The sequence below is a fragment of the Musa acuminata genome, chromosome BXJ2-10, assembly GCF_036884655.1.
Source record: "Musa acuminata AAA Group cultivar baxijiao chromosome BXJ2-10, Cavendish_Baxijiao_AAA, whole genome shotgun sequence".
NCBI lineage: Eukaryota > Viridiplantae > Streptophyta > Magnoliopsida > Zingiberales > Musaceae > Musa > Musa acuminata.
This window is the reverse complement of record NC_088347.1, coordinates 25,514,838-25,538,886: the sequence shown is the minus strand read 5'-3', so window position 1 is coordinate 25,538,886 and position 24,049 is coordinate 25,514,838. Positions and strand designations below refer to the sequence as shown.

Here is a 24,049-nt window from a genome sequence, read left to right as displayed (position 1 = left end):
TTTTTATTTCTAATAAATTTATTGATAAAAAAATAATTTTAACATCTCACATGTTAAAAAAAAATATAAGAAATATTAAAATTATCTTTTTGTTCGTCACTTTTGCGTCCATGCGTCCATGTAATACAATACGATTTCACTTTCAGAATAATAAGGATCTCAATATAATTTTTTTAAAGTATAAAGATTATAATATTAATAGAATCTAAGTATAAAAAATAATATGTAATTAGCTCAACTTTACAAATAATTTCTAAAGTTTACTTACTTTAGAAATCCTACACATTTATTTTGTCAACGATTTATATGGTAAGAGAGACGAATAGTTGCGCGCATTGATAAGAAATTTCATGAAATATGTTTGAAGATTGATTGAATAAAAATCCTAATTAGCTTTCCTTTGCAGCTCTATCGAATGATTTTTTTCTCAAAAAAAAAAAAAAAAAAAGGTCAACCTTGACAAAGCCGACAAAGCAGGTCAGGTTCTGAGTTCCAATCATGCAAGAACTGGTCTTGGCCAATCAATTCAATCAAGTCCTTTGGGGACTATATTTTCTCCCTCAAATGCCTGTAAAATATTGATTTTGTAGATGGGTTAGATTAGTAAATTTAAAAGACATAAATGCCATGTTTATTTTGTTCTTTAATTAAGAGCCTAATATGGTTTTGGCAAGTAGGAAGACCCCTAAAATATTCGATTGGTTCAGTCGCAATATAATGGACTCTGGAATTGATCGTATTAGAGACGGGCAATACTTCATAGCGTCTCTTTGCAAGTAAAATAATTGGCATCATTCGAGAATTTTCTTTTGTTGGTAATTCATTCATATAAAACATTTAAGATGCTTTTAAACATATTTTGGAATGAATTTTTATGAATTAATACTAACAATAATAATTAAAAAAAGTTTATCGAAATGATTGTTATAATTTAAAATTTGAAAAATGAATACGAATTATTTTTTAATATATTTATGAGCATCATCTATACCTCCTATTTACTCGGAGATAATTTGAATAGCTTAGTTACCTACACTTTGATTCCACAACAATCCGGCTAAACCCAATTAGACATGCTGTTGTTGTTGCCGCCTTTCGAAAGGAGGAGGAGGAGGCCCACAAGGTCATAAAGTCTCTTTTGACTCCGATCACATCGGCAAAAGGAAATTTCCAAAAGCTAAAGCCTGCATCGCAGTCATCTCGTGCAAAGATGGTGACCGAGATTTGCTTCTTCGCCCTTCCATGCCATTGCTCGTTTCGAGTTGAGATCAACATATGCTGTTAACGTTAGTTGATGAGTCAACTCATCTGATATCTCTTTTCGTATATTTAAATCACTAATCCAAAATAATTCTAACTTAAATTAATAATTTGAGCTGATACATTAATTACTATTATTCTTCCTAACCATAAGCTCTCAAAATAATCTCATCTCCATACTCCATCGTGGCATTGGAGCTTCTCAGATGTACCGACTTGAACTGCTTGTATGTATATATATATATATATATATATATATATATATATATATATATATATATATATATATATATATATTAATTATCACATCGTGCACTATTACAGTTCATGCTCGCAGGCCAATCCATATAATTATATTAAACATACTGGACCTCGTACCTCACCTGCACTGAAGAACTTATAATACCAACCAGAATAACAATAACAGTTGGTTTGAATCATCGACGTATTTTGTTCATGGTTACTGCATTCGAAAGACTCGATGAGAAACAAATACAAGCTTCAAGCATAGTTAAGCTATGCTTGAATAATCACTGTAAACAGTGAATGATAATTATGACCGATTCAACTTCGTATATGGGTATGAAGTGATATTTCCATCCGGTGCACATCTATCTTATCGACTGAGACCCGACCCAGAAATGGCGTCGCAGCATTATCCATTCAGCTGGCCATGCCGTAGGGTGGCCCCACCATCACCCACTAGTTGGGTGCAGGGATGGGTAACGACTGTCACGTTATGGCTGTTTTATAATTGCCCCATAATGGCCAAGCAAATCACACCGGAAGCGAACGTACCCGTCGCCCGCTCCCGTCTCCCTAAACGACAAGACGCGTGCGGAGGGGCCCACCGTGACCCATCAGCAGCCGTCCATCAGACTCCATCTGATGCCCGCCACTTGTCCACGTGACCGTTCCATCAAATTAGTGGGGAATTATTGGAAGGGACAGCAGAGAGAGCGGGGCGTCAATCCCAACCCGTCACCCTGATGCCTTGTCCACCGTCCGATCAACCGTGATATCACGCGATCCACCGGATCGAGGACGTCCGTTCTGCTGCGCTCCCCCCGAAATATTCGTTTCTCAAAATAATATAAAAAACAATAAATATTTATTTTTTCCTGTCACACCTAATCATTAAAAATCTAATGATTTCGTTACTAATTAAAGCGCCGGTCCGATGGCAGACACCGTAATTACGCCAACGATAAGGTCATTTGTGGACCTCGGGAGACGGTATTCTTCGTTTCCTGCTCTCCTTGTCCGCAAGCGACGGACAAAGACCAGCGGCACGAAGTTAACGGTCCATATCACTCCACGCGAACCGGCAAATTTATATCAACCGTCGGATTAAAGCACCGGGTCAGAATAACTAAACCGGAGTCTCAACTCCGGTTAGTGAAGCGTGGAAGCGAGAGAGCGAGAGAGAGAGAGAGAGAGAATAAGAAGCAAATACATTAGAAGCGGAGGCCCTCCTTGTCCTTTAGATCTCAGGCTAGGGCTTATATCTTGTGCACTTGTTTGGATTGATCGCTGGGTGGTGTTGTTGAAGGGTTTGTTCTTTGTGGTTTGTCTGATTTTTCTTTCCTTTTTGGACTTCTTTTTTATCCATGCGGTATGAGTGAGTTTCTTCCCCTAAATCTTCTCCTCGTTGATCCGATATGATCTGAGCGAGTTTTGATCCTTGGTCCATCGATTTATTCCGGAAAAGAGAGGTTTTTAGCATTTCCGAGGTGGATCTAAACCTGATTCCGGGTCAAATTGAAGAAGGGGAATGGTAGATGAAATATGGGATCTTTTCTGACTCTGTTACTTCTGTTCTGGATAGTTGCGGGTGGAGTTTATCGACATCCCTGATCGAGTTCTTGCTCTTCTGCTTGTTGTAAGCCGAGGGGGAAAGGGCGAGTGAGGAAAGATCTAGTTAGTTGTAGTCTTCAGCCATGACTTACTTCCCGGAGGAGGTGGTGGAGCACATCTTCGACTTCCTCGGCTCGCACCGGGACCGGAACGCGGTGTCGACGGTGTGCAAGGCTTGGTATCACGTGGAGCGGCTCAGCCGCCGGAATGTGTTCGTCGGCAACTGCTATGCCATCCGGCCTGAGCGAGTGATGGCGAGGTTCCCCGGGATGAAGTCGCTCAGTGTCAAGGGGAAGCCCCATTTCGCCGATTATAACCTGGTTCCTTATGACTGGGGTGGCTTTGCTCTCCCCTGGATCAAGGCCGCGGTGCGCCGCTGCCCGGGCCTCGAGGACCTGCGGCTGAAGAGAATGGTGGTTACCGATGATGACCTTGATCTCCTTGCGCGCTCCTTCCCCAACTTCAGATCACTTGTTCTCGTCAGCTGCGAGGGATTTAGCACTGATGGGCTCGCTGCGATTGCCACTTATTGCAGGTGAGCTGCCTATCTGTTATTACTTCGTTTCAGCGGAATGTATGGTTAATAAGTGTATCTTAAGGGTGTACGCGCATTTGTTTTCTCGGATTGTCTGCAATTAGTTGTTGTAGTTGAAGGTTATATCTTTTCTGCATGTACATCTCTCTCCGTTTATCATTAGGTATTGGAAGTCCAATCAATCTGTAGCATTTTTTCCTCAAGCAGGATATGCTATAGCTAAATTTTCTTTTTACTGTTCTGCTAAAAAAAATTAATCTTTGCTCCGTGGAGAGATTAATAAGGATTCATGGGTTGGCTCTGTGAGCATACAGATTGATTATAAGTTGCTTTTCTTCCCTATGTGTCTTGAATAAGTATTAGCAGCGTTTTGTAAGGATGAGATGACTTGATGAATTTAAAGGTGCTCACCTGACAATGTGGTAGGCTTAAATTCTTGTAATTATAAAGTAACATTAGCTTTTCCACTTTTCTAAAGAGTACGATTACTGGTTATAACATTTCTCTTGTTTGTTTTCCTCTGGTTGCTGCTTATTAGAGGTCTTAGGGAGCTGGATTTACAAGAAAATGAAGTGGAAGATCATGGGCGCCAATGGCTCAGTTGCTTTCATGAATCCTGTACTTCTCTGGTGTCCCTGAACTTTGCTTGCCTCAAAGGGGAGGTCAATGCAGGCGTTTTAGAGAGGCTCGTGGCTAGGTGCCCAAACCTCAGGAGCTTAAAGCTTAATCGTGCAGTATCTGTGGAGTCACTAAATGAGATTGTTGCTCGGGCTCCTTACTTAGTGGACCTTGGAACTGGTTCTTTCGCAGTTGACCACCATACCGATGCTTATCAAAGGCTGATGAATTCCTTTTCCAAATGCAAGTCATTGAGTAGCTTGTCAGGGTTCTGGGAAGCTTCTCCTCACTGCCTTGATGCAGTCTATCCAGTCTGCATCAATCTGACTGTTCTAAACATGAGCTATGCTCCTGCAATTCAGGCCGATGACCTTATCAAGCTGATTTCCCTTTGTTTTAAACTTCAAAAACTTTGGGTGAGATTTTGTTGATTCGTTTCTGAGATCATATAAGTTTCTCTGTATCATACGTTAACTAACTGTGGGCTGATTGTTTCACAGGTGTTGGATTGCATTGGGGATAAAGGATTAGCAGTTGTCGCCTCCACTTGTAAAGAACTGCAGGAATTGAGGGTATTTCCATCTGATATCTATGGTGCTGGAGCTACTTCTGTGACCGAGGAAGGTTTGGTTGCCATATCTTCAGGATGCCCCAAGCTTAATTCATTGCTTTACTTTTGCTATCAAATGACAAATGCTGCGCTTATAACTGTTGCAAAGAATTGTCCACATTTCACACGGTTCAGATTGTGTATCCTTGATCCTTGGAAACCAGACCCTGTCACTAATCAGCCACTTGATGAAGGTTTTGGGGCAATTGTGCGTTCGTGTAAAAACCTCAGGAGATTGTCACTATCAGGTCTTTTGACGGACCAGGTTTTCCTATATATTGGCCTATATGCAAAGTGTCTCGAGATGCTGTCCATAGCATTTGCTGGTGATAGTGATAAGGGGATGGTTTGCATTCTCAAAGGATGCAAAAATCTAAGGAAACTTGAAATAAGGGATTGTCCATTTGGTGATATCGCACTCCTGAATGATGTGGCAAAGTATGAGACAATGCGATCCCTTTGGATGTCGTCCTGCGACGTTACCCTGGGAGGTTGCAAGGCTCTTGCAGCAAAGATGCCAAGGCTTAATGTGGAGATCATAAATGAAAGCGAGGGAACTGATAAGCTTGAGGAAAATATTAGCGATCTCCACAAAGTGGAGAAGATGTACGTTTATCGGACTGTTGCTGGGCCAAGGAATGATGCACCAGATTTTGTTTGGACACTGTAGAATTGGCCAAGACATCTGTATTATTGTTAGTTTCCGGCGGTAATGTTCTTAAGTTCTTCCGATGTTTTATTTGCTTTAATGTTGTGGAAGTGGCACTATGCAATATCTGTTTAGGTTGGTTTTTTTAGATTGAAGCTAAGGAAGCCAAACGGAATTCCCGGGTTTGTAGCCTTTGATCTTGTGTAATTTTTCTAGGGGCTTGTGGTCCTTAATGGTAGTAGCAAAAGATTACTAGACATCATCATATGTCTTTTTATTCGACTTGCTTCCACTTTACAGTTTTAAAGTGAACACATCTTTTGAAAGTTTTCATGAGTTTAAAGAGTGAAGCATCTGCAAATTTGCTTCAATCATAATGTAAGTCTCATTCCTTGCTCTGATGTCTTGCCTGTACAATATCCAGTATACTCGGCATGACGAAAATGAGATGCTGGTTGATCCAACTAATAATCATATGGTTTAACTGTGCAGATTGTAAGTATGTAAATTTATTTATTTGAAGCTGGTACTATATTATGTGATGTCTTGACTCCAAAATCCAAGTTGATGGCCCCTTCACTCTCATTCGATCCATACAACTACTTTGTCATCAGATGTAACATTTCTTGATCCAAAACCATCAGCCCCACAAAGTCGATTACTAAAGAGAAGGAACTTTGTGGATTGTTCATCTCTGCTTTTGTTGCTTCCAACTCCCACCATGGAATGCCACACGTGCAGATTCAAACATGGGCAACTCTCTTTTTTCTTTGGTCTCTTGACATGGCTTTATTTTCTCGACACTGATAAGGTACAGATGGAGGGAGAGTGGGAGAAGAAGAGCATTGGTGGTGTTGGTGCAGTGATGAGATTGTGTCCCATTAAACTCATCATCGTCTTTCTTGTGTTTGGTCATATGGCCTTTTTCTTTTCGTCACTGTGGTTCGCAGAGGACGACCAGCTTTTCTGACCATTTGCATCTGCTTTTGGTCTCCCCGCTGTAGAATCCGCTGAATTCTTCCCTTGTGATCGTCTCTTTTTCGTCGTCACATGACAGTCCAGCCTGACTCGAACCAAAAAACATAGATAGGGGAGACTGAAATGAACTCTGTTCCTGCTTTCGTATCTTAAATAAATAACATTTTCTATTCTTAAAGTATCCAATTTATTAAATGCTTCTCAAGTGTTTTACAGCTTTTCTCTCGGCAGGAAATGTTCCATCACCTGCCAAATCAATCCAGCTGAATTAGTCACGAAATTGTTGCCCAGCCATGTACCACTCAATAGAAATTATTAAGGAAATTCCAGGAGCTCTCTCTCTCTCTCTCTCTCTCTCTCTCTCTTGTACACACACAATAACTACAAATGTCTTCAAGATCGTTTCATCAGAAAATGAAGATTATGGACTCTATTGTCTAAACTAGAGAATCAAACTGATTAAAATATAATAAGAAATGGGAACAAATTTGGCCTGTTGGGTATCTGTCATCTTCCTGGGAAGGACAAATACATAATAGGAACTTGTTGGTTGGAATGTAAGGCCAAAGGATACAGTATCGCAACAATTTTGGTCACTTCTATTTGCTCCCAAGTTCCATGAATACATCGCTGGCTGGCATCAAAGGACAGCGAAAGGGAGGAGTTAAAGAAGTCTTAGATTGCATCATTTCGCTATGGCTCCTTTACAGCAACAATACAGCTCAGATTGGTAGCGGTTGGATTGGACTCGTGGCATCTACAGTGACGACAGTGGTTTCAGCAAACGGCTACTGCTGCTGCTGCTCCTGTTGCTGCACCCCGTATCTTATCACAACCTGTCTTTGGCTGTGGCCTCGGACGCGTCATGTCTCACCACGCAAATAGATGGATTGTGGCTGGCAAATGTTGTCGGAACTGACGATACTGACTCTTCTCTCTCTCTCTCTCTCTCTCCCTGCAGAGATTCCCGTTTGCCAGAGGACGAAAGGTTCCTTTGTCTGAAGCAGTTAACTCCTTCGTCTACCCACCTTATTCCCTTCTCAGTCCCCAGAAGGCAAAAGAATTCTACTATCTTAAGCTTCTTATGCACAGTTGGGGTTTGGCTTTGGTGTTGTAGAATCCAAAGCATATGTTTACTGCGTCATGAGAAAGACAAGTAATGGTCGATAGAAAATACAACGGGGAACAAAGCCAATGATCTCCGAAATGACCCTTACAAAAGTACCGTTCCGTTACAGAACAGAGGAAAGGATACAAGTAGATCTCCACGCGCGTCCATATCCCAAAGGCCCGCAACTGCCATGGATGACGAAAGATCCAATTCCGGCGTGGTCCTCTCGTACCCATTCGGAGTGTCCATCGCGTGATCTGCGTTCTTGGTGCTTTGAGATGCACGCGTGGACGTGATTTGAGATTGGAGCTCGGCGTGGGCGACGTGGGGAGTGAGGCAGGACCAGGGAAAACAAGCACACCTCATCGCTTCAGAGTCCACTACGCTTTTGTTCCCCGCGTCCAGGTTGGCGTGGAGCCTGAACCAAACATGGATGAAGAGGAAGAAGACGAAGAAGACGAGAGAGTCCCACACGGAGTGCGTGATTGCGGTACTGAGCCACTGATAACAACGATGACATTCTAAAGAGAACTCTTAATGAATTCAATTGATTGATCCCTCCTGTTTGTGGACTGATGTCATCTCTATGATTCACATCTGCGTGTAGTTCGGAAAGAAAGGGTACAAAGATTGCAACTTGCATGTTCATAAAAACGCGATCTTTGACACTGGATCAGCTCAGGAGGAGCCGTTGTTGCCGAGGTGGAAGAGGCGGCCACCGCAGCTCGGGCAGACATGGGCGCGCTTAGGGACCATGAAGTACGTGAAGCAGGCTCTGCAGCCGGCGGCGACAAGGACGTGGCCGCCGCCGCCGCCGCTGCCAACGTCATCGACGGACGCGGAGGTCTCCGTGGAGGAGGCGGAGGAAAGGCTGGAAGAGCCGGGGGTGTCTCCGCTGGCATCGTAGCTGGAGCCGGTGGTTTCTCCGCTGGCGTCGTAGCTGGAGCCGCTGTCCTCATCATCCGAGGCCTCGCCTTCGTCGGAATAGGATGAGGCGATCGTGGAGTTTCGCGGGTCCTCCGTGGTTCTGATGCCGGTCTCCCAGTTGATGTAGTAGACTTCCCCTGTCTGTAACAGTGGGAACAGGAGACATCAGTACGAGGCGACAACAAAGATCGAATTTTTGTGAGAAAATTTGATAAGAAATGCATCACTTGGAACGATCGAAATATTTGTCGACAGAACATATAACAAGATTCTCGGGAACCAAAGAAAGATGAAAAGCTTGAAAAGCTGACGGGACAAAGGAGACATGGGAAGCCGATGAATCTGAACATGTTTTCGTGCTTGTCATGTATAAGCAACAAAAGGCCTTTTTTTTTTTTTTCTTTTCTTTTCAGTTCTTTACAATCATGTTCCTTTGGTTGTGCTCATCCTTGACAAGCAAATCAACAAAAGAATGAGCTGAGAAGGAGCAATTCCTTTCTACTACTAATCATCACAGTCTTTTTGCAGCAGAAAACCATAAGAACAGAATTGGTGCATTTGCGGTCAACGTTGGAAAAGGTTGCGGATGCAAGAGTGGCATTTACTACAAGAAAACCAGACGAGAAACATCAAGGAAGGATTTCGACGAGGGAATCGACATCTTAATGAGCATTAATGGCCAAATGATTGGGTAAACAGGGAGAGGAGTGGAGGAGGAGGCAGAGAACGCACCCTCATGTCGAGGTACTGCTCCCAGTTGTGCGGGAGGGCGGTCCCCGAGTTCAACTCCACCGTGACTCCCGCGATCTCGTCGCTGTCCTCGACGAGATGGCGCCGCTGCTGCTGCCGCCGTGGCAGCGGCGGCGGCTTTGGCTCCCTCCGGCCTCTTCTCAGAGAGCAGTTCCGGAGAGAAGCGGTGATCATGTCGATGTTGGGCCGCGTCATCGCCGAATGCAATGCCCGAAACCAAACCAAAGCAAGTTCAGAGAGCAGAGAGGAGGGAAGAGCTCCTCCGGTCTAAAGACGAGCCATCTGGTTGATTTCTAGTCAAGTAATATATATATGTATATATATAAATAGAAGCGGCGGGGGGTAGAAACACGATACGAACTCATTTTTAACGCCATCTTTAGATCTCCTCTTGAGTTTAACTTGGATTCTTTTACTTGAAGCTTTACATCAGGTCACGAAGACCACACACAAGAATCTTTTTTGGATCCTTTGTCTGCAACTGATGCATTGAACCATATTTCGAAGCTCAATGACTTACGCAGAACTGTGATTCCTCACGAATCATCCCTGAAATCTAATCTGCTTTCCTACACATATACAAGCAACAGATTGGAAATTATGCAGAGCTATGATTCATGGATTTCCTTTTTCTACCCGCTATAACCATTTCATTACTGCAACAACAAGACCAAATTCACAGACGAAATCGACCATTATATTTCCTAGTGATCCTACGACTTGGACAGATCAAAATTTGATGGGATGGAAAACCCTCAACCTATAGTCTCAAAAGCATTCTCAAGAACAGACCAACCAGCTGCCACCAGGAGATCTAATCACCATCTCTTCTTCTTGCTTGACTTGCAGCACTTCACTTTGATGGGCTGGCAATCACACGAGTATGGCCAGTGATCCATATTTGGTTAAAAAGCTTCTCTGCATTAAAATCTTAATTTTCAAAGCAAATTGGATCAAAGATACAAACTTTAAGTACAGAAATACAAAGAGCGGATTAAAAGCAGAAGACTAACACCTTTGCCTGAGCGTGTATTCCAGCAGTAATGGATCAGATAATGCGTCAGAAATCATGTAATTGGATGTTAGAAGTTGCAGCAAATAGTTATGTCACAAAATAGACTGACAAATGATCTGAAGCAGATAACTCACTCATTAAAGTGGTAGAATTGGCGTAGAATAAGCATCCTAGATCAGATAATTAAGAAATTTGTCCCAGAATATTCAGCTAGAGAAGGAGGCAATAAAAGAATGCCAACATGTAGGTGATAAGTGTCTCAAATAGGCATCCAAATGAATACCAAACTTGGCACATTTTTATGGTTCTGATGGATCACCAAAATTGACAGATACCACAGGCTCAAAATAATGCATCTCAAATGTATAGTACCACTTAAAAGTATTAAGGCAAGAACAAACCTGTAGATCAGCTGATGCCTTTCACTTTAGATTCCAAGACGAATGTGTGAGAAGCAGTTGTGAAGATAAATGAGTAGTGAAACCACTGAAGACACAAAAAACCATATATAAAGATAAAATCAAACGAAAGAAGCAAATACATTTTGCATGTATTTGATGTGATCAGACCTATTCTGAGACCAACAATCATCAGTAAGGCTCACATCATACACAATCCTGAATTGTTGCCAGTTGCACTTTTAAGGAATCAGGCTACAATAGTCAGCCAATTCAAAGCTTACATGAATTGGCTAAAGAATCAGTCATAGAACTGAAACACCTCAAAGAAGCATACTTCACATGACTACATATACATACATACGCAATACAGCATGACTGCATCCCTAGTGCAAGAGAACAAACTCGAATCACGAAAAGAAATCTCATATGCAGAAAAAGAAGGAGAACGTGAGTCGATGCCCATCATAAAGAATACGAGATTCTAACGTAGAAACACTGCATTTCCCCTGTCCATAGTGAAAGAGAACAGAGGCCATTAATGAGGATGCTAAGGATCCATGAAGAACAATGGAAAATTTCCAAGTGAAGAATACCTGGGAAGCAAATGAAAATGTGTAAACATCTGACATCAAGAGAACAATGATGTGGGCAAAGTGATAACTCTCAGTTCCAATTGCCAGAGAACAATGCATGAACATAGACAAATTGATTGAGATGACCAGTTGATACCAGTGGCCTGGTACCTGATTCTAAGATATGTCTTTCCACCAGTTAAGATAAGGATTCCATTCCAGGACTGTAAAGTCAACCATAAGCTTCTTCTTGGCACTAACACCTCATGGAACATAGAAAGAGTAAGCAGCCTAGCATGAAGGAAAAGAGCCACTTAGATTAGCCAAGGAGACTGCCTATAAACCACACAAAGGTTTTGATTGCAGCACTGAAGACCATGGAGAGATCATAGGCAAGTCATCCTTGGCTACCCAAGTCAGGATCTTATCTTCATGTAAGGCCACTCTTCCACCTACTGCTTCAAGGATTGGCATACCCTCTCAATGGTTGTGCGCCTATTTATAATGCAGGAGGAGAGAGAAGGGACTGGATGCAGCCCGCCACATAAATTTGTCACTACCTCATCGCCTGATCCATGAGTCATTATCTCTGAGACCTACTGATGGCCTACTCTCAGAATTTATCCATGCAGAATATATTCTCCTGATTTCTTGGGACCAATATAGATGGATGTTAGTTCCAATACAGTTCACACACTCTTAGTTTCTTCCTAATAGCACTCTTAGTGGTTCTCCTCGTTGCGTTAATGCAAAATCTTAACTTCTGAGCAATTCTAATTATCACATGCTTTGACCTCTTGCATCGAACAGTAAGCGTCATGATCTTGCACAAAGTAGAATAATATATTCCGAGCCTTTTAGCAGCCTACTTGTTTTCTGATTGGTGAGGCACAAGTGGTGGAAAGAATTGACGAACTTTAATTCCTTTTCATGCTTTCAGTATATTGTTCCGATACAAATAAAGTCAATGCTATCCACCACTCTTTAAAGCATTTTGTTCTCTCCCAATTGGTTGACCCTTAGGATCCAGTAAGGTCAAGGCTTTCAGGTGATGGCAATTCAAACTTGGCTATATGCCAAGCTTCTTCGACAAAAAAGTTCTCCAGTCACACACATACATATCCTCTGCATTGGCAGCCCTACTTATGGAAGCTATTGGAAGGCTTAGGTGCCATGAACTTGTGGTCAAGGCAATTGCAGAAAAGATGGGGAATGTCATTCATGTCTGTGTCTGGCTGCTAATGAATCAGATGCATTATTGGATCCTATCAGTGCCCTTTCCTGTATCTATCAAAACGTTGCATCAGTTTCAGTACATTGCAGCATTGGATAAACTCGACAATATATATATATATATATATATATATATATATATATATACACACGCAAAAGAAATAATTCTCTAGCATATTAGATGTCGAAAACTTGCACTGTTTTGAGGGACATGGAGGGCAGAGCTCAGAGACTCTGAACTTATCTTTAAAGAATCATGGACAAGAAATGGTGGACCACTGGCAGAATATTTTTGGGTACCACATGTTTGATCTGCTCGTGAAGGAGTTCAAAAAAATTTGAGGTCCATCTCATATCAACAATTAATTTGCAGGTAAAGATTATTCGATCGCCAAGTACTTGGTTGTTGAATCAAGTGCAGGTTTTTAGTATATGATCTAACAGTGGAATCCAACCTTTTCAAGAGCTTACCGAGCACAGAAGCTTCAGTTCATGTTTCTGCAATCAATGAACCATGTGAAATGCGAGCAAAACAAGATTGCAGACTCTCTCTCCTCCAAAGCAGCACTGGGAGACGTTGCTGATGATGTTTGACTTGGGAATTTCCCAACTGTTGTCGTGTACAAAGAAAGATTGTCATTCACCCAGAAAATAAAGGAAAAGTAGAAATCTTCCATAGATGTGGGAAGAAAATGGTTGAAAATATCAAATCTGCTAATTTTACTGCTATTCCAATTGTTCAAGACTTGGATTAAATAGTTAGTTCTCGTGATGATGATGATGATGATGATTTCTAGATGTACAGATTGTTGGATCAAATATATGCAAACAAACTAAAAAAAGAATTTTACTGTGTTCTGTATTAGGAAAGATATTATTGAAAAAAATAAATCATAATAATATTATCATAATTCTCAATATTTTGATATTGTATTATCATAATTCTATTGGTAATAAAGATCACAATCTCTAGTGAATTATTTTATATTTTTATTATTGATTAAAAAATTATATAATTATCATATTTTATAATATCTCTTTATGTATATAAATTCATACTCATTATGAATAAAATTTAATAATCTATCAAATAATCAATTATTTTTGTTTTATGCTTCACTTTATTTAAAACCTCTATCGATATTTTAATTACCAGTTCGATACATATCTTTACAATCTAATTTTATTCATACATATAAATAATATTTAGTTATTTTTATTATATGATCAAGAACATTAGAACGATTGGACCGGTTCAAGCGAACCCGACCGGCTGGCGGACCGGCAGAGACCGGTCCACTGGCGCCAATCTCTCTCTCGTCTTCGCGGCAATAAAAGTCTTCCAAGTACTACTATTTGTTGTAATTTATTCTTCGAATTGCCGACTTGGTTGCTGCTCCTCCGCCGTCGCCATGTGAGCCCCTCTCGAAAACCGCGAAGGATCTCAATGTCGAACCCCCGAGACCGAGAGAGATCTCCTCCTCCCTCCGCTCGCATCACCCGGAAGCTTCTTCCTCTGCTTTCGCTCGTCAGCATCTCCTTGCCCCCTTCTTTCATGTTTGCACTGTGGATTTTGATCGGTTAGCTTGGGGTTTTGGTGGTTCCTCCAATGGCCGCCAGGAACCTGAAAAATCTCATCTTTTGATGAACCTCTGGTGTTTCCCCTGCTTTTCTGCGCTTGCGAAGCTTCCTTTAACGCTGCTACTTCACTTTTTGAATCGTGGCAACTGTAAGAATCTCATGTTTTGATAAGTTTCTTGTGTTTTAGCGTTTTCTTGTGCTATGTCTTTCTTGTTCCGTCCCTCTGCTTCAAATTTCACTTTAGTTTTTTCTAACCCTTAGACAGAGCGCCTGCAACTGAAAAGATTGAATCTTTTTCGTTATTCTATATGCAATGCCTGTTATAATTTTCGTCTTTCTTTCAGCAACTACAAGAATCGCATATATCTGGATTTTAGTGTTGCGTCCCATCCTTTTATGTTCACTTATTTTGAAAGATGGTTTCTAAACACAATTCCAAGTCGTTCTTAATCCATGGTCAATTTCTCACGGTTATCTTCAAAATTCTTGACATTTCTGTATTTTCACTCGATTCTGTTTTCATTGAGCTTATTGTTTCTGTTGTTTCTTGATGGTATGCCTATGCCAGGATGTTTGGGATAAGACACTGTCCAACATTCGAGAAGAATGGGTTGCACTTCGTCTATTCCGAAAAGGTATCCTATGGGAAGGAAGAAGAAAAAGCACATCAGCATCCATGAGGTTGCGGTATTTGTCCCAGCGGTCCGGGTTCCTGTGGCTGTGGATATCATTCGCCCTCTTAGAGGATTGGTACCTCATGATCTTCTTGACAAGCTGTCTGCGCTTCGGGGTCGAATAGTGTTGCTGACTGAAGAGAATTGTACACGATCTTAATCTTATCTTCTCAACAACTTTGTATCCGGATTTTAGATCCATGCGTTCTAACTTAAACTATTATTAGATCTTTCATCAGTACCTACTGTTTCAGAACTCCAGCGAGCCCTCGAAGAATACCTACGGGTCCTTCTTGGTATGTTGAAACCAGGTATGAACCTCTTATTGATTCATTATTTTCTTCTTTTTTAACCTGATAGGCGGTCTGACTAAATAAATGATTACCTTGTAGAACACCGGCTTGAGGCATCAGTAGAATTTAAGTGGAAAAGCCTTGGAGATGATGGTCATGTATGATTCTATTCTGGTGAATTTATTGATCTGGTATGTTTCATCTAATTTCTTGAAGTAAAAAGGTTGAAATTTCTCTTAGGAAACTTGTCTTGCGAGTGCTTGGTATGAAGTGCTGTCAGTCGTTCATATGATGGCAATTCTTTCATTACTGGAGGCGAACCTAATGCTCGTGCCTAAGGATAGTCTAGATTCATGTGAAAGGAAAGTATCAGAAGGTTTGTCTTTTGTTTTATAATATTGGAGGATAACATCAAAACACAATCTTGATTCCTGCATAGAATTTGTTGGTAGCTAATTATAAATATGAAACCTGGGCTCTGGAAGATATTGATTCCTGATCATCATTTGCTCAACAGATTCAAAGAGGGTTGCTATTGATTTGTTACTCAAGGCTTCAGGATGCTTGGAGTACTGTGTTCACCAGATACTGGTGCATTTACCGATGCAGATAAGGTAACAGCCAAAGTTTGCATGACATTTTTCCCGTGCCATCACATGATAGCAAATTACCAAATCAAAGTATCATGGAACCTGAAATTATGGTTTACATGATTTGTTACTCGAGGCACTTGGGCCCCTTAGACTATAAACTATGGCATCATTTATATGGGTTGAGTGGGTGTAGGTGCACCTAAGATTTTGTTTATTTTTTGAGCTATAGGATCCCAGATGTTGGTTATTTCATGTTTCATTTGCTACTATTTCATGATGTAGCCACACTCTTTTGGTTGTTACCTCACTCTGACTTCAGCATGTTATTCTAGGAAAAGTCTGCCAAACGACTTGCAAGATGGAATATTGGAGTCTATCTCTTCTCAAGCATTGGCCCAGGTGGCTTAATTTCACTAACTATTCAAATGTATTGTTGGTAGATAATACTAGAATAACTGATGATTTTGCATGGTAAACATATTATTATACTTTTCTATTTGGACATTTTTACTTCATATTGTGTTAAAACAAGATATTTATTTAGATAACGCAACAGATTACTTAGATCAAGGATTGTCATGTTGGTCAGCATGGGTAGCATGTGCTTTGCCAGAAAGGTGATGGCACATGGTGTGACCATGCTGAGACGTATGACTAATACAATTTCTGTCCTAACTTGTTTTTGTCTTGATAAGATTCCTTCAATCAGAACTTAAATTTTGAACAAGAACTAGTTATGTCCTAAAGGACCTAAAACTTATGAGATAAAGTCAACAATTTGAAGAAACTTTTGTTCAATTGGATTGCAGAGTGGTATCAAACTACATAAGAATCATCATAAAATATGCCAGATTATCTTTAATTTCAATTAGAATTCCTTTTAGTGTGTGTTTCATGTTTCTCTGACATGTCTAACCTCTTTTTTCATCTCAAAAAGTCCTGGAAAAGAATTTCTGATATTGCTGTCTAAGTAGTCTAGAAAGGTAAAAAAAACATATTTGAGACTAACAGTTAACAAGGCAACTCTTTTTTAAACAAAAAGGCTAATAACTTTGTGCATTTAAATGTGAAATACCTTTCTTTATGTTTTGTAAGGCTTTCTAATACTTCATCGAGTGTATAGATCATGTTATATTCTGTATTATTGTCAAATGCAGGGTGTTGAAATGCAGCTGGGGTTGGCGATCGAGTCTGAAAAGGCTACTTTGTCTGTAAAGAGGAGGTTGGCCTGTGAGGAGGTCAGCTATTTTTCCGAGGTCAGTGACTTGGAGCAAAATCAGTGCTAAGCGTTGCCAGTATTGTAACAGAAATTTACTTCACTATATCACAATACCTTTAACAGCAACTAAGGGCATCAAATGTATTTTTGAACAAGGTTTATATCATTATATTTTATACCTATGGTGTTATTTTTTATTCAAAAGTTTTTTGTAGTTTGTGCACTTGAGATACTTCTTATCTTCTTGGATAATTTTCATTTCTCATTTTTAGAAGTTACACCACTTGAACTTGGACATTGGAGAAAGTGCAACTTCAATTTCCGATTGACTCCCTAAGCTTTCTTCTCCTGTTGTTTCCTCTCTTTTCTCCTCCTTCACTAGTGATGATTTGATCGGTCTGGCTGAGCCGGATGCGTATCTTTTATGAACACCCATGTTGCAGGTGCATATGCTGACCGAATCATAATGACACAGGTTTATTATTGATTATTTAAGGTCTAAATTCTGTCTTAGACTGGTTTTGATCCTGTCGGACAGGTACACTATTGTTATATTGGATGCTATACCAACATGTACTGCTCAATATCATTAAAATAATAATAATAATAAATACAGACTACTATTGAGCGATATGATTAGTATATATCAGTCAGGCTGGTATTTGAAACATCGGTCCATTTAACCTTGGATTATAGTTTGGCATCCTCTCTTCTGGTTATCATTGACATATTTTGCTAGTGTCCAAAAATTAATTTGGTAATGGTGTTTATACACACTGTTCAGAGGTAATTGGTATTTTTCATGCCTACACCATTTATAGGTTAAATCTAAATCGAATTTTGGCATCCAACAGTATTTCCAAATTTTTCTTGATTGATTTGTGTGTTTGAGATTCTACATCTTACTTATATTTATGGGCCATACATGAGATGCATGGATATATTCTTTACATGATACATATGAGGGTTTTGCCTTGTATATATAGGGCAATGACCTCCTCGAGTCTCATGGTCAGAGCAAATTGGGTATTTGCTTCCTGGCTCTCTTTTCTTCACTCTATGATCTTTTCACCTGCTATTTCATCCATGTATGGACTTCTGTTCAAAATTGGTTAAGCCTTTGGCTTGGACCATTGATTCATTATCTGACTTGTGTAATTCTAGAGCTTGTCTATATGTTTGTGCTTTTCTATGCGGCTTAAATTGTTTTGAATCAAAGTTTCATCCGTTCTTTTTTATTGACTACTTTTCCTTTCGTTGATCAGGCTCACAACTGGTTGTCAGGGTGTGACACCAGCGATGCATATGGGAAGAAACTTCTCCTGTACATTAAGTGGAAATACCTGGAGGCTAAGGTACTGGAAACTTAGTTCTTCTCCTGCCAGAGTTGTCATGTTTATCACTAAACAAGCTTGCATGTATTAACCTTGCATTGTTTAATCAGGCAGCAGCATATTATTACCATGGCCTTATCGTCGACAAGGGCAGTGAACTGAGCAATCATGTCAGTGCAGTTTGCTGCCTGTTTGCAGCTGATGAACTCCTCATTGCTAGCAAGAGAGCCAGCTTAAGCTTTTGCCTGGCAGCCCCTGTTACCAGGTGTTTTTCTTTTTTCTTGTGTGTTTATCTCAATTTTGATTTTTGCTTTAATAAGATGTGAGATTCTTTGCTGTTCTTTTTTTCTCTTTGCAGGGTTCCTCCTACATGGGGTGTCATGAAGCACTTACACAAGAAAATTCCTGAAGTGGTGTCCAAGAAATCACAGATGTACGGATATCTTTTTGAGCAAGATAAGAACGAGTATGAAACTTCTAATTAACCTTGAATTATAGATATAGTTCATTTTCACTCTTTCTCTTCAAAGTTGCAATTTGTTATTTCTTTCCAAAGTTCAGTGGATATATATACACACACACACATACATACATACATGATTTATCTTTCCTGATTGAAAGGACTGCATATTGGTCAAACCGATTTGCTTCTAGTATCATATACACATTTGAACTTATTCAACTTTTCTTCATGCTTTTCATTGGAAAAAATTAGGTATCACCTATTTTTATTGTTTGATTACTAAACCATGGTATCATAAACTGGATAAGTTGTGTTTGTAATTTATGTACCAGTCAGCAGAAACTGCTCTTAGGGGTAGGTAGTGTGAATCACATACCATGTCAAGTTATATTACTATCCATTGTTAATCTCACCTAAAGGATTCTGTGAAGTGATATTTTGGAAACTTAGGACCAAAACCTTTTGCCACCTTCCATGATGCTTTGCCTTTTCACTATTCAGAGGTCTATTGGGTTTTGCCATAGTTATACCTTTAACAGTGTCCACAAATCATACGAACCACATGAAAATTAATCGTGTAAGAGTTATCATCTTCATTGACGCCCGTCTGATGTCCAAATAGTTTCCAAGAAGAGAGACCGAAGAGGATGACAACAAAAAGGCGATTAACGTCTCAGCACCTTCCTGAGACAACATAGTGTGCCATGTCTGAAAACAATGAACTAAAACTTGTTCTCCCTACTTTGGTTTCTTTTCTTTCCTATTGCAATCACAGTTCCTTTTTATTTTTTGTTCTTGGAACAGGGCTTTTCAAGCCTTGCCAGATCTTCCAGAGTTTCCCCTGTCCTTGAGGCCTGACGACTACGAGTTGCCAGAGATTGATGCAGCATGGAACAGTCAGAATTGCCAACCTCAGATTCAAACTCTCAAGGCTCATCTCAAAGATGATGAGGAAGATGTGGGTTCACATTGAACTGTAGCTTTCTTGTCCGTCAAGACTTTTGGCAAATTGCATTTTGATCGATGACCTTTATCTTGTATTTATTTATCGTTAGCACAGTACAGATACCCGCAAGACTGTGATGATATCATTGATGAATTCGCAGCTGACAATGTTTGCATTCTAACTTTGTACAGTTTACCATTCGATGGTAGAAGCTGCTTTGAAGTCATTCTCCAACCCATCCAATCTTGATTTATATCGACAGTTCATCCCACTTGATTTTGCATATCTATCAGATATATAAAGACATATCTCTATCAGATATAAAGTAAATTTGCACTTGATTAAAGCTATAGATTTTGCATATCTATCAGATACAGACACATGTTTTTGCAGATAATAGTTTCACAATTTTCTGCTTGGAACACATAGTAAAGATGTTTTTGAACTCAGAAGGAATAATGAATGATCCACCAAGTTAATTTTCCATGACATATATTTTATAAAGCGAAAAACTATTGGTTCCAGTAAAACATCTCAAAATAGTTGTTTTACCATTCCACATAACCTCTGAATCCAACTCCTGCAACGATTAAAATTCAAAAACTTAAAAGTTCAATAACTATAGAAATCATCACGGAACAGACCTCCTACTAAACACAATATAGAAGACAAAGATGCCTATAAAAATTTTTGTTTCATGTAAAAATTATCTAGTGACAGACGAATGAAGTGCTCTCTGTATTTGAATGTGACTACAAGTCGAGAAGAAGCCGATGTGGATCTTCAACCACATCTTTGATACGTTGCAGGAAGAATACGGCTTATCAGCCATCGATTAGTCGATGATCATAAGACAGCTATGTACATCAGGGGACAATGTTACCATCAACCACCATTGGACGGGACACTATGGAGTGCATGCCTAAGATGGCAGACTGCAAAAAAAATGTAGACATATTAGGTTAAATTATAGAACACACAAAGAACTATTCATCTAAATTAGGCTAATTACTTGTGGGGGTTGATTATCTGTGTACTCAGAAGACTCCCATAAACTCCACCATTTCATCTATTGATATTGTCTATTGTTTCCTTCCTTGCGAGGTTATTGATCTCATTTTGTATTTCTGTAAAATTTAACCTATCAGCATTCCGGATAACTCAAACCATAAGTCTCTGCGAAAAATTAAAAATTTGAATAGCCAATACATGCCGAAAACAACAAGGTGAAAGCCACAAATTTGGCACATAGATTTATATACATGCCGAAGTAACAATTTAACCACAAACCACATCAACAAACCTTCTGTGTGCCAACAGCTATACTAATGTCAATGTAGTCTCTATATACAATATCATCCCTGTCGATGACTGAATCGATGATTGGCTGGTTCTGGAGTCCAGAGACAGTGACCTGCCAACATAAAGAGATGATAAAAAATAAAGAATCAAGTCATCAATGAAAAGGTATCTTTTTTATTGCTCGTCACATGACAGACCTTAACGAAACCTGACATGAGACCCAACTTCATGCCATGCTTTTCTGCAAAAGCATCTTTATATTCAGACCGAAGCTTCATCAGATTTGTCCCGCGATATATATTGCACAACATGATTGCCACAACGCAGAAAGAAATATGTGAAAAATACTATGATAAACTTCAGCAGAGACAGCGACCTAGTCTATAAGACCATTGTCAATGCAGGTACATCACACTTAACCAACTCAACAATAAAATTGAACCAAATTGGTGCATTTGGTTTGATCTAGCTCATAATTCGGATTTTTTTTTCAAATGAGTTGGTTTGGTTTTTTTAATTTAAAATATATTAATGTAAACAAATATATAGGCCATATATGCATGTCAAATTTTTCCAGCATATTTGACAGATAAACATAGTATATAATGAGAAGATTATAATATGTTCAGTTCCATCTATAAATTACCTTAGAAAAATGCACAACCCCAAATCAAGTTTCCATAGGTTTACTCCAACAAAGCAAACAAATTGTTTCAACAATCTGATCTCATCATGTTCAGATCACAATAACCTGATAAACATGTGCATAAGGGGCTTCAACGAATTAGTATGCAACACTTACATGTCAACTTCATTGAATGTTGTTAACGTTGCAATGAGTTCTGAGAATCCTTCAAACATGTGGTCACCCTTTTTCTAAGCCTTGGCATTGGAACCTGCAAGGAAATGAAATTGAATAGGCAGAAGCAGTAGTTGGACAACAATTCAAGAAACTATCCATTGTCTTAACCAGACATAAATCTGTTATCAAGACCTAAATATGATGAGCAAAACAAAGAGCCTTACTCATCTTTCCCTTTCCTTGGGGAGTTAGTTGAGGTTCTGAAGGTGAGGATTTGGGGAGTACAGCAGAGGATACTTTAAGCACTTGTTTGTCAATCTTCTCTGCTGTAGGACCTGGTCGTGGAGAATCTGCAGGAGGAGATGGTTGTCGAGCATCTTGACCACTTTATCATCTGATGAGGCAACATGTGTCGCCAGGGGAAGACTTAGATATCACAGCAACCTTGGTTCCTTGTGTGACAGTATCACCTTCCTTGGCTATAAACTGTAAATGGAAAAGATCACCATATTTGCATCACTTATGAAAACCAAGAATCAACTATATAAGAGAAATTTATTTGAAGCCAAAGTAAGATGAACTCTAACCTTTTGGATAATCCCAGCTTCAGGACTATTTACATCAATGGTCACCTGAAACAAAGATCCAAAGGTGCTGAGAACAGCTCCAAGTGACCTATCACTATAAAATCATGGACTAATACCTTATCAGTCTCAATCTGAGCAATTGGTTCATCAGCTTCAACCCTATCACCGGACTCTGAATGTAAAAAGAAAAGCACATTCCACATATTTGTGAGAAATAGCCCCTAAAAGCTTCAGGTAGGAGCAATCAGATATCACCAAACAAATAAATATGCTTCTTCAACCTAGCTTTTTGAACTTAACAAGTCTCTTCAGTGAATGGTGAGCTTATAACGTTTGTGCATACAGGCATACACCTGCAAAAGCATGCACCACTATGCTTATATGCATCCAGTGAGAGCAGAGAAACGACATGCTTTTTAAGAAGGTTGCTAAAGTTCAATCGTTGATAGATTCACCCATGAACGGAACGACAGCATCAACCAAGTTGCCTGAAGAGAAAATTTTCAAATAAAAAAGTTCTCACTGCCAAATAAATCACAGCAGCAGATATTTATCTAACCCTTGCAAGATCAGGCAAAGACAAGAATTAACTGCAAATGCATACCATTCTCAGAAGAAAATGACCTACTCCACATTTGATAAGGAGAGGCCCTGGGGAGTAACCTTATAAATTTCCTGCAATTTTCACGCAAATAAGCAATCGAACACAGGATAAGCACTTGAGCTTTCAAGGTTTTCTTATCCATAACAACCACATACAAATTGAAATGACACAATGTGAGATCGATGCGACTGCTTTAACAAAGTGTAATCATGATATATGGAAATCACCTGGAAGCGTATGATGGCTACGGTGGTGGACATGTCCACAGCTTCTTGCAACGAGTAGAGCCTGCAAGGCCGTACAAACTACCAAATTTAACAGCAATTTTATGATGATTAATCGAAAGGGCATATAATGTACGATAATGATAAAGAAGAACGTCACTCGCAGCCCGAACTCAGAAGCTTTGCATGTATGAGCACACTGAATCAGGAAAACCCAAAGAGAAACTTGAACAATATCGTCGTCTCTCGTCGCCACCTATTGTCCTCTCTCCCACTACGGCGGGCACGGATTCAATTAAATTCATTTACATTAAACATAGCAATATAAAAGACAAAAAAGATTTCATCTTTGCGCCTGATAAACGTCCAATTGCATCAATCTTTGTCGAAAACCACAAAAATCACATTGCTTGTTTGGAGCAACGAGATAGAAATAGATGGCAAGCAGAGGCAAAACGAGAGATGGAAGAACTCATCGGGTTAGGAGCTTACGGCGGCGGCATGGCCGGCGTATCAGAAAGAGATGGAGGATTAGCGAGAACACCACTTCGACGGCTTCCTTCCTTTTTTTCTCTCTCCTTCCCTCGTTCGGCGGGCTTCTGCACGTGTTATTCACGTGACATAGTGGCTCCACCTCTCTGAGAACTGGACCTTCGCCCAGGTGGGCGCTCAGTCAGGTGCCCATTATTGAGGCCGTCATGGTCCCACCGGTGGTCCAGCGTTTGCTAACACGGGTTGTCCAGTAAAATGTCGGGTAAACAATTCGAGTGTTACAGACGAGTATAAAGACTATTATACAATTTGCCAAGAATCATTTTTACTTGGCCCACATGACATGGCCAATAAAACGTCGGGTAAGGGACGGAGTAGCGTAAGATGGATAGCAAAGATTCCCAATTTGCAAAGAATCA

General features: G+C 39.9%; 4 protein-coding genes across 27 annotated transcripts; 2 read left to right on the top strand and 2 right to left on the bottom strand.

The window, feature by feature from the left end:
* The first annotated feature begins 2,681 nt into the window (after positions 1-2,681).
* On the top strand, positions 2,682-5,811 carry LOC135624670 (transport inhibitor response 1-like protein Os04g0395600). The gene is made up of 3 exons (XM_065128528.1): positions 2,682-3,652; positions 4,191-4,686; positions 4,771-5,811. The coding sequence occupies exons 1-3, from the start codon at positions 3,201-3,203 to the stop codon at positions 5,548-5,550; spliced, it is 1,728 nt and encodes a 575-aa protein (XP_064984600.1). The 5' UTR covers positions 2,682-3,200; the 3' UTR covers positions 5,551-5,811.
* Positions 5,812-6,983: 1,172 nt separating this feature from the next.
* Positions 6,984-11,767, bottom strand: LOC135624668 (protein CURLY FLAG LEAF 1-like). Of its 17 annotated transcripts, none has more exons than XM_065128522.1 (4): positions 10,880-11,767; positions 10,712-10,796; positions 9,278-10,225; positions 6,984-8,686 (listed from the first exon to the last, which is right to left on the bottom strand). In XM_065128522.1, the coding sequence occupies exons 3-4, from the start codon at positions 9,488-9,490 to the stop codon at positions 8,297-8,299; spliced, it is 603 nt and encodes a 200-aa protein (XP_064984594.1). In that variant the 5' UTR covers positions 9,491-10,225; positions 10,712-10,796; positions 10,880-11,767; the 3' UTR covers positions 6,984-8,296. The 17 variants fall into 17 exon arrangements, 16 of the variants coding, with proteins under 16 accessions (XP_064984594.1, XP_064984593.1, XP_064984597.1 ...); XM_065128521.1 differs by having other exon boundaries at positions 9,278-10,213; XM_065128525.1 differs by having other exon boundaries at positions 11,305-11,767.
* Positions 11,768-13,900: 2,133 nt separating this feature from the next.
* On the top strand, positions 13,901-19,855 carry LOC135624701 (uncharacterized). Of its 2 annotated transcripts, none has more exons than XM_065128586.1 (12): positions 13,901-14,044; positions 14,666-14,917; positions 14,999-15,082; positions 15,164-15,222; positions 15,305-15,440; positions 15,582-15,678; positions 15,990-16,056; positions 16,815-16,913; positions 18,142-18,231; positions 18,321-18,475; positions 18,569-18,643; positions 19,478-19,855. In XM_065128586.1, exons 2-12 carry the CDS (start codon positions 14,704-14,706, stop codon positions 19,644-19,646), a joined length of 1,245 nt encoding a protein of 414 aa, XP_064984658.1. In that variant the 5' UTR covers positions 13,901-14,044; positions 14,666-14,703; the 3' UTR covers positions 19,647-19,855. The 2 variants fall into 2 exon arrangements, with proteins under 2 accessions (XP_064984658.1, XP_064984657.1); XM_065128585.1 differs by having other exon boundaries at positions 18,569-18,676.
* A 359-nt stretch (positions 19,856-20,214) lies between these two features.
* Positions 20,215-23,770, bottom strand: LOC135624665 (dihydrolipoyllysine-residue succinyltransferase component of 2-oxoglutarate dehydrogenase complex 2, mitochondrial-like). 7 transcript variants are annotated; one of them, XR_010491764.1, is made up of 12 exons: positions 23,631-23,725; positions 23,299-23,412; positions 23,142-23,202; positions 22,915-22,985; positions 22,592-22,798; positions 22,427-22,482; positions 22,311-22,355; positions 21,948-22,209; positions 21,119-21,817; positions 20,923-21,033; positions 20,632-20,746; positions 20,215-20,554 (listed from the first exon to the last, which is right to left on the bottom strand). XR_010491764.1 is itself a non-coding variant. In XM_065128508.1 (8 exons), the coding sequence occupies exons 1-3, from the start codon at positions 22,511-22,513 to the stop codon at positions 22,114-22,116; spliced, it is 228 nt and encodes a 75-aa protein (XP_064984580.1). In that variant the 5' UTR covers positions 22,514-22,579; the 3' UTR covers positions 20,215-20,554; positions 20,632-20,746; positions 20,923-21,033; positions 21,119-21,162; positions 21,724-21,817; positions 21,948-22,113. The 7 variants fall into 7 exon arrangements, 2 of the variants coding, with proteins under 2 accessions (XP_064984580.1, XP_064984579.1); XR_010491766.1 differs by having other exon boundaries at positions 23,312-23,412; XR_010491767.1 differs by lacking the exon at positions 23,299-23,412 and having other exon boundaries at positions 23,631-23,770.
* Positions 23,771-24,049: the final 279 nt, after the last annotated feature.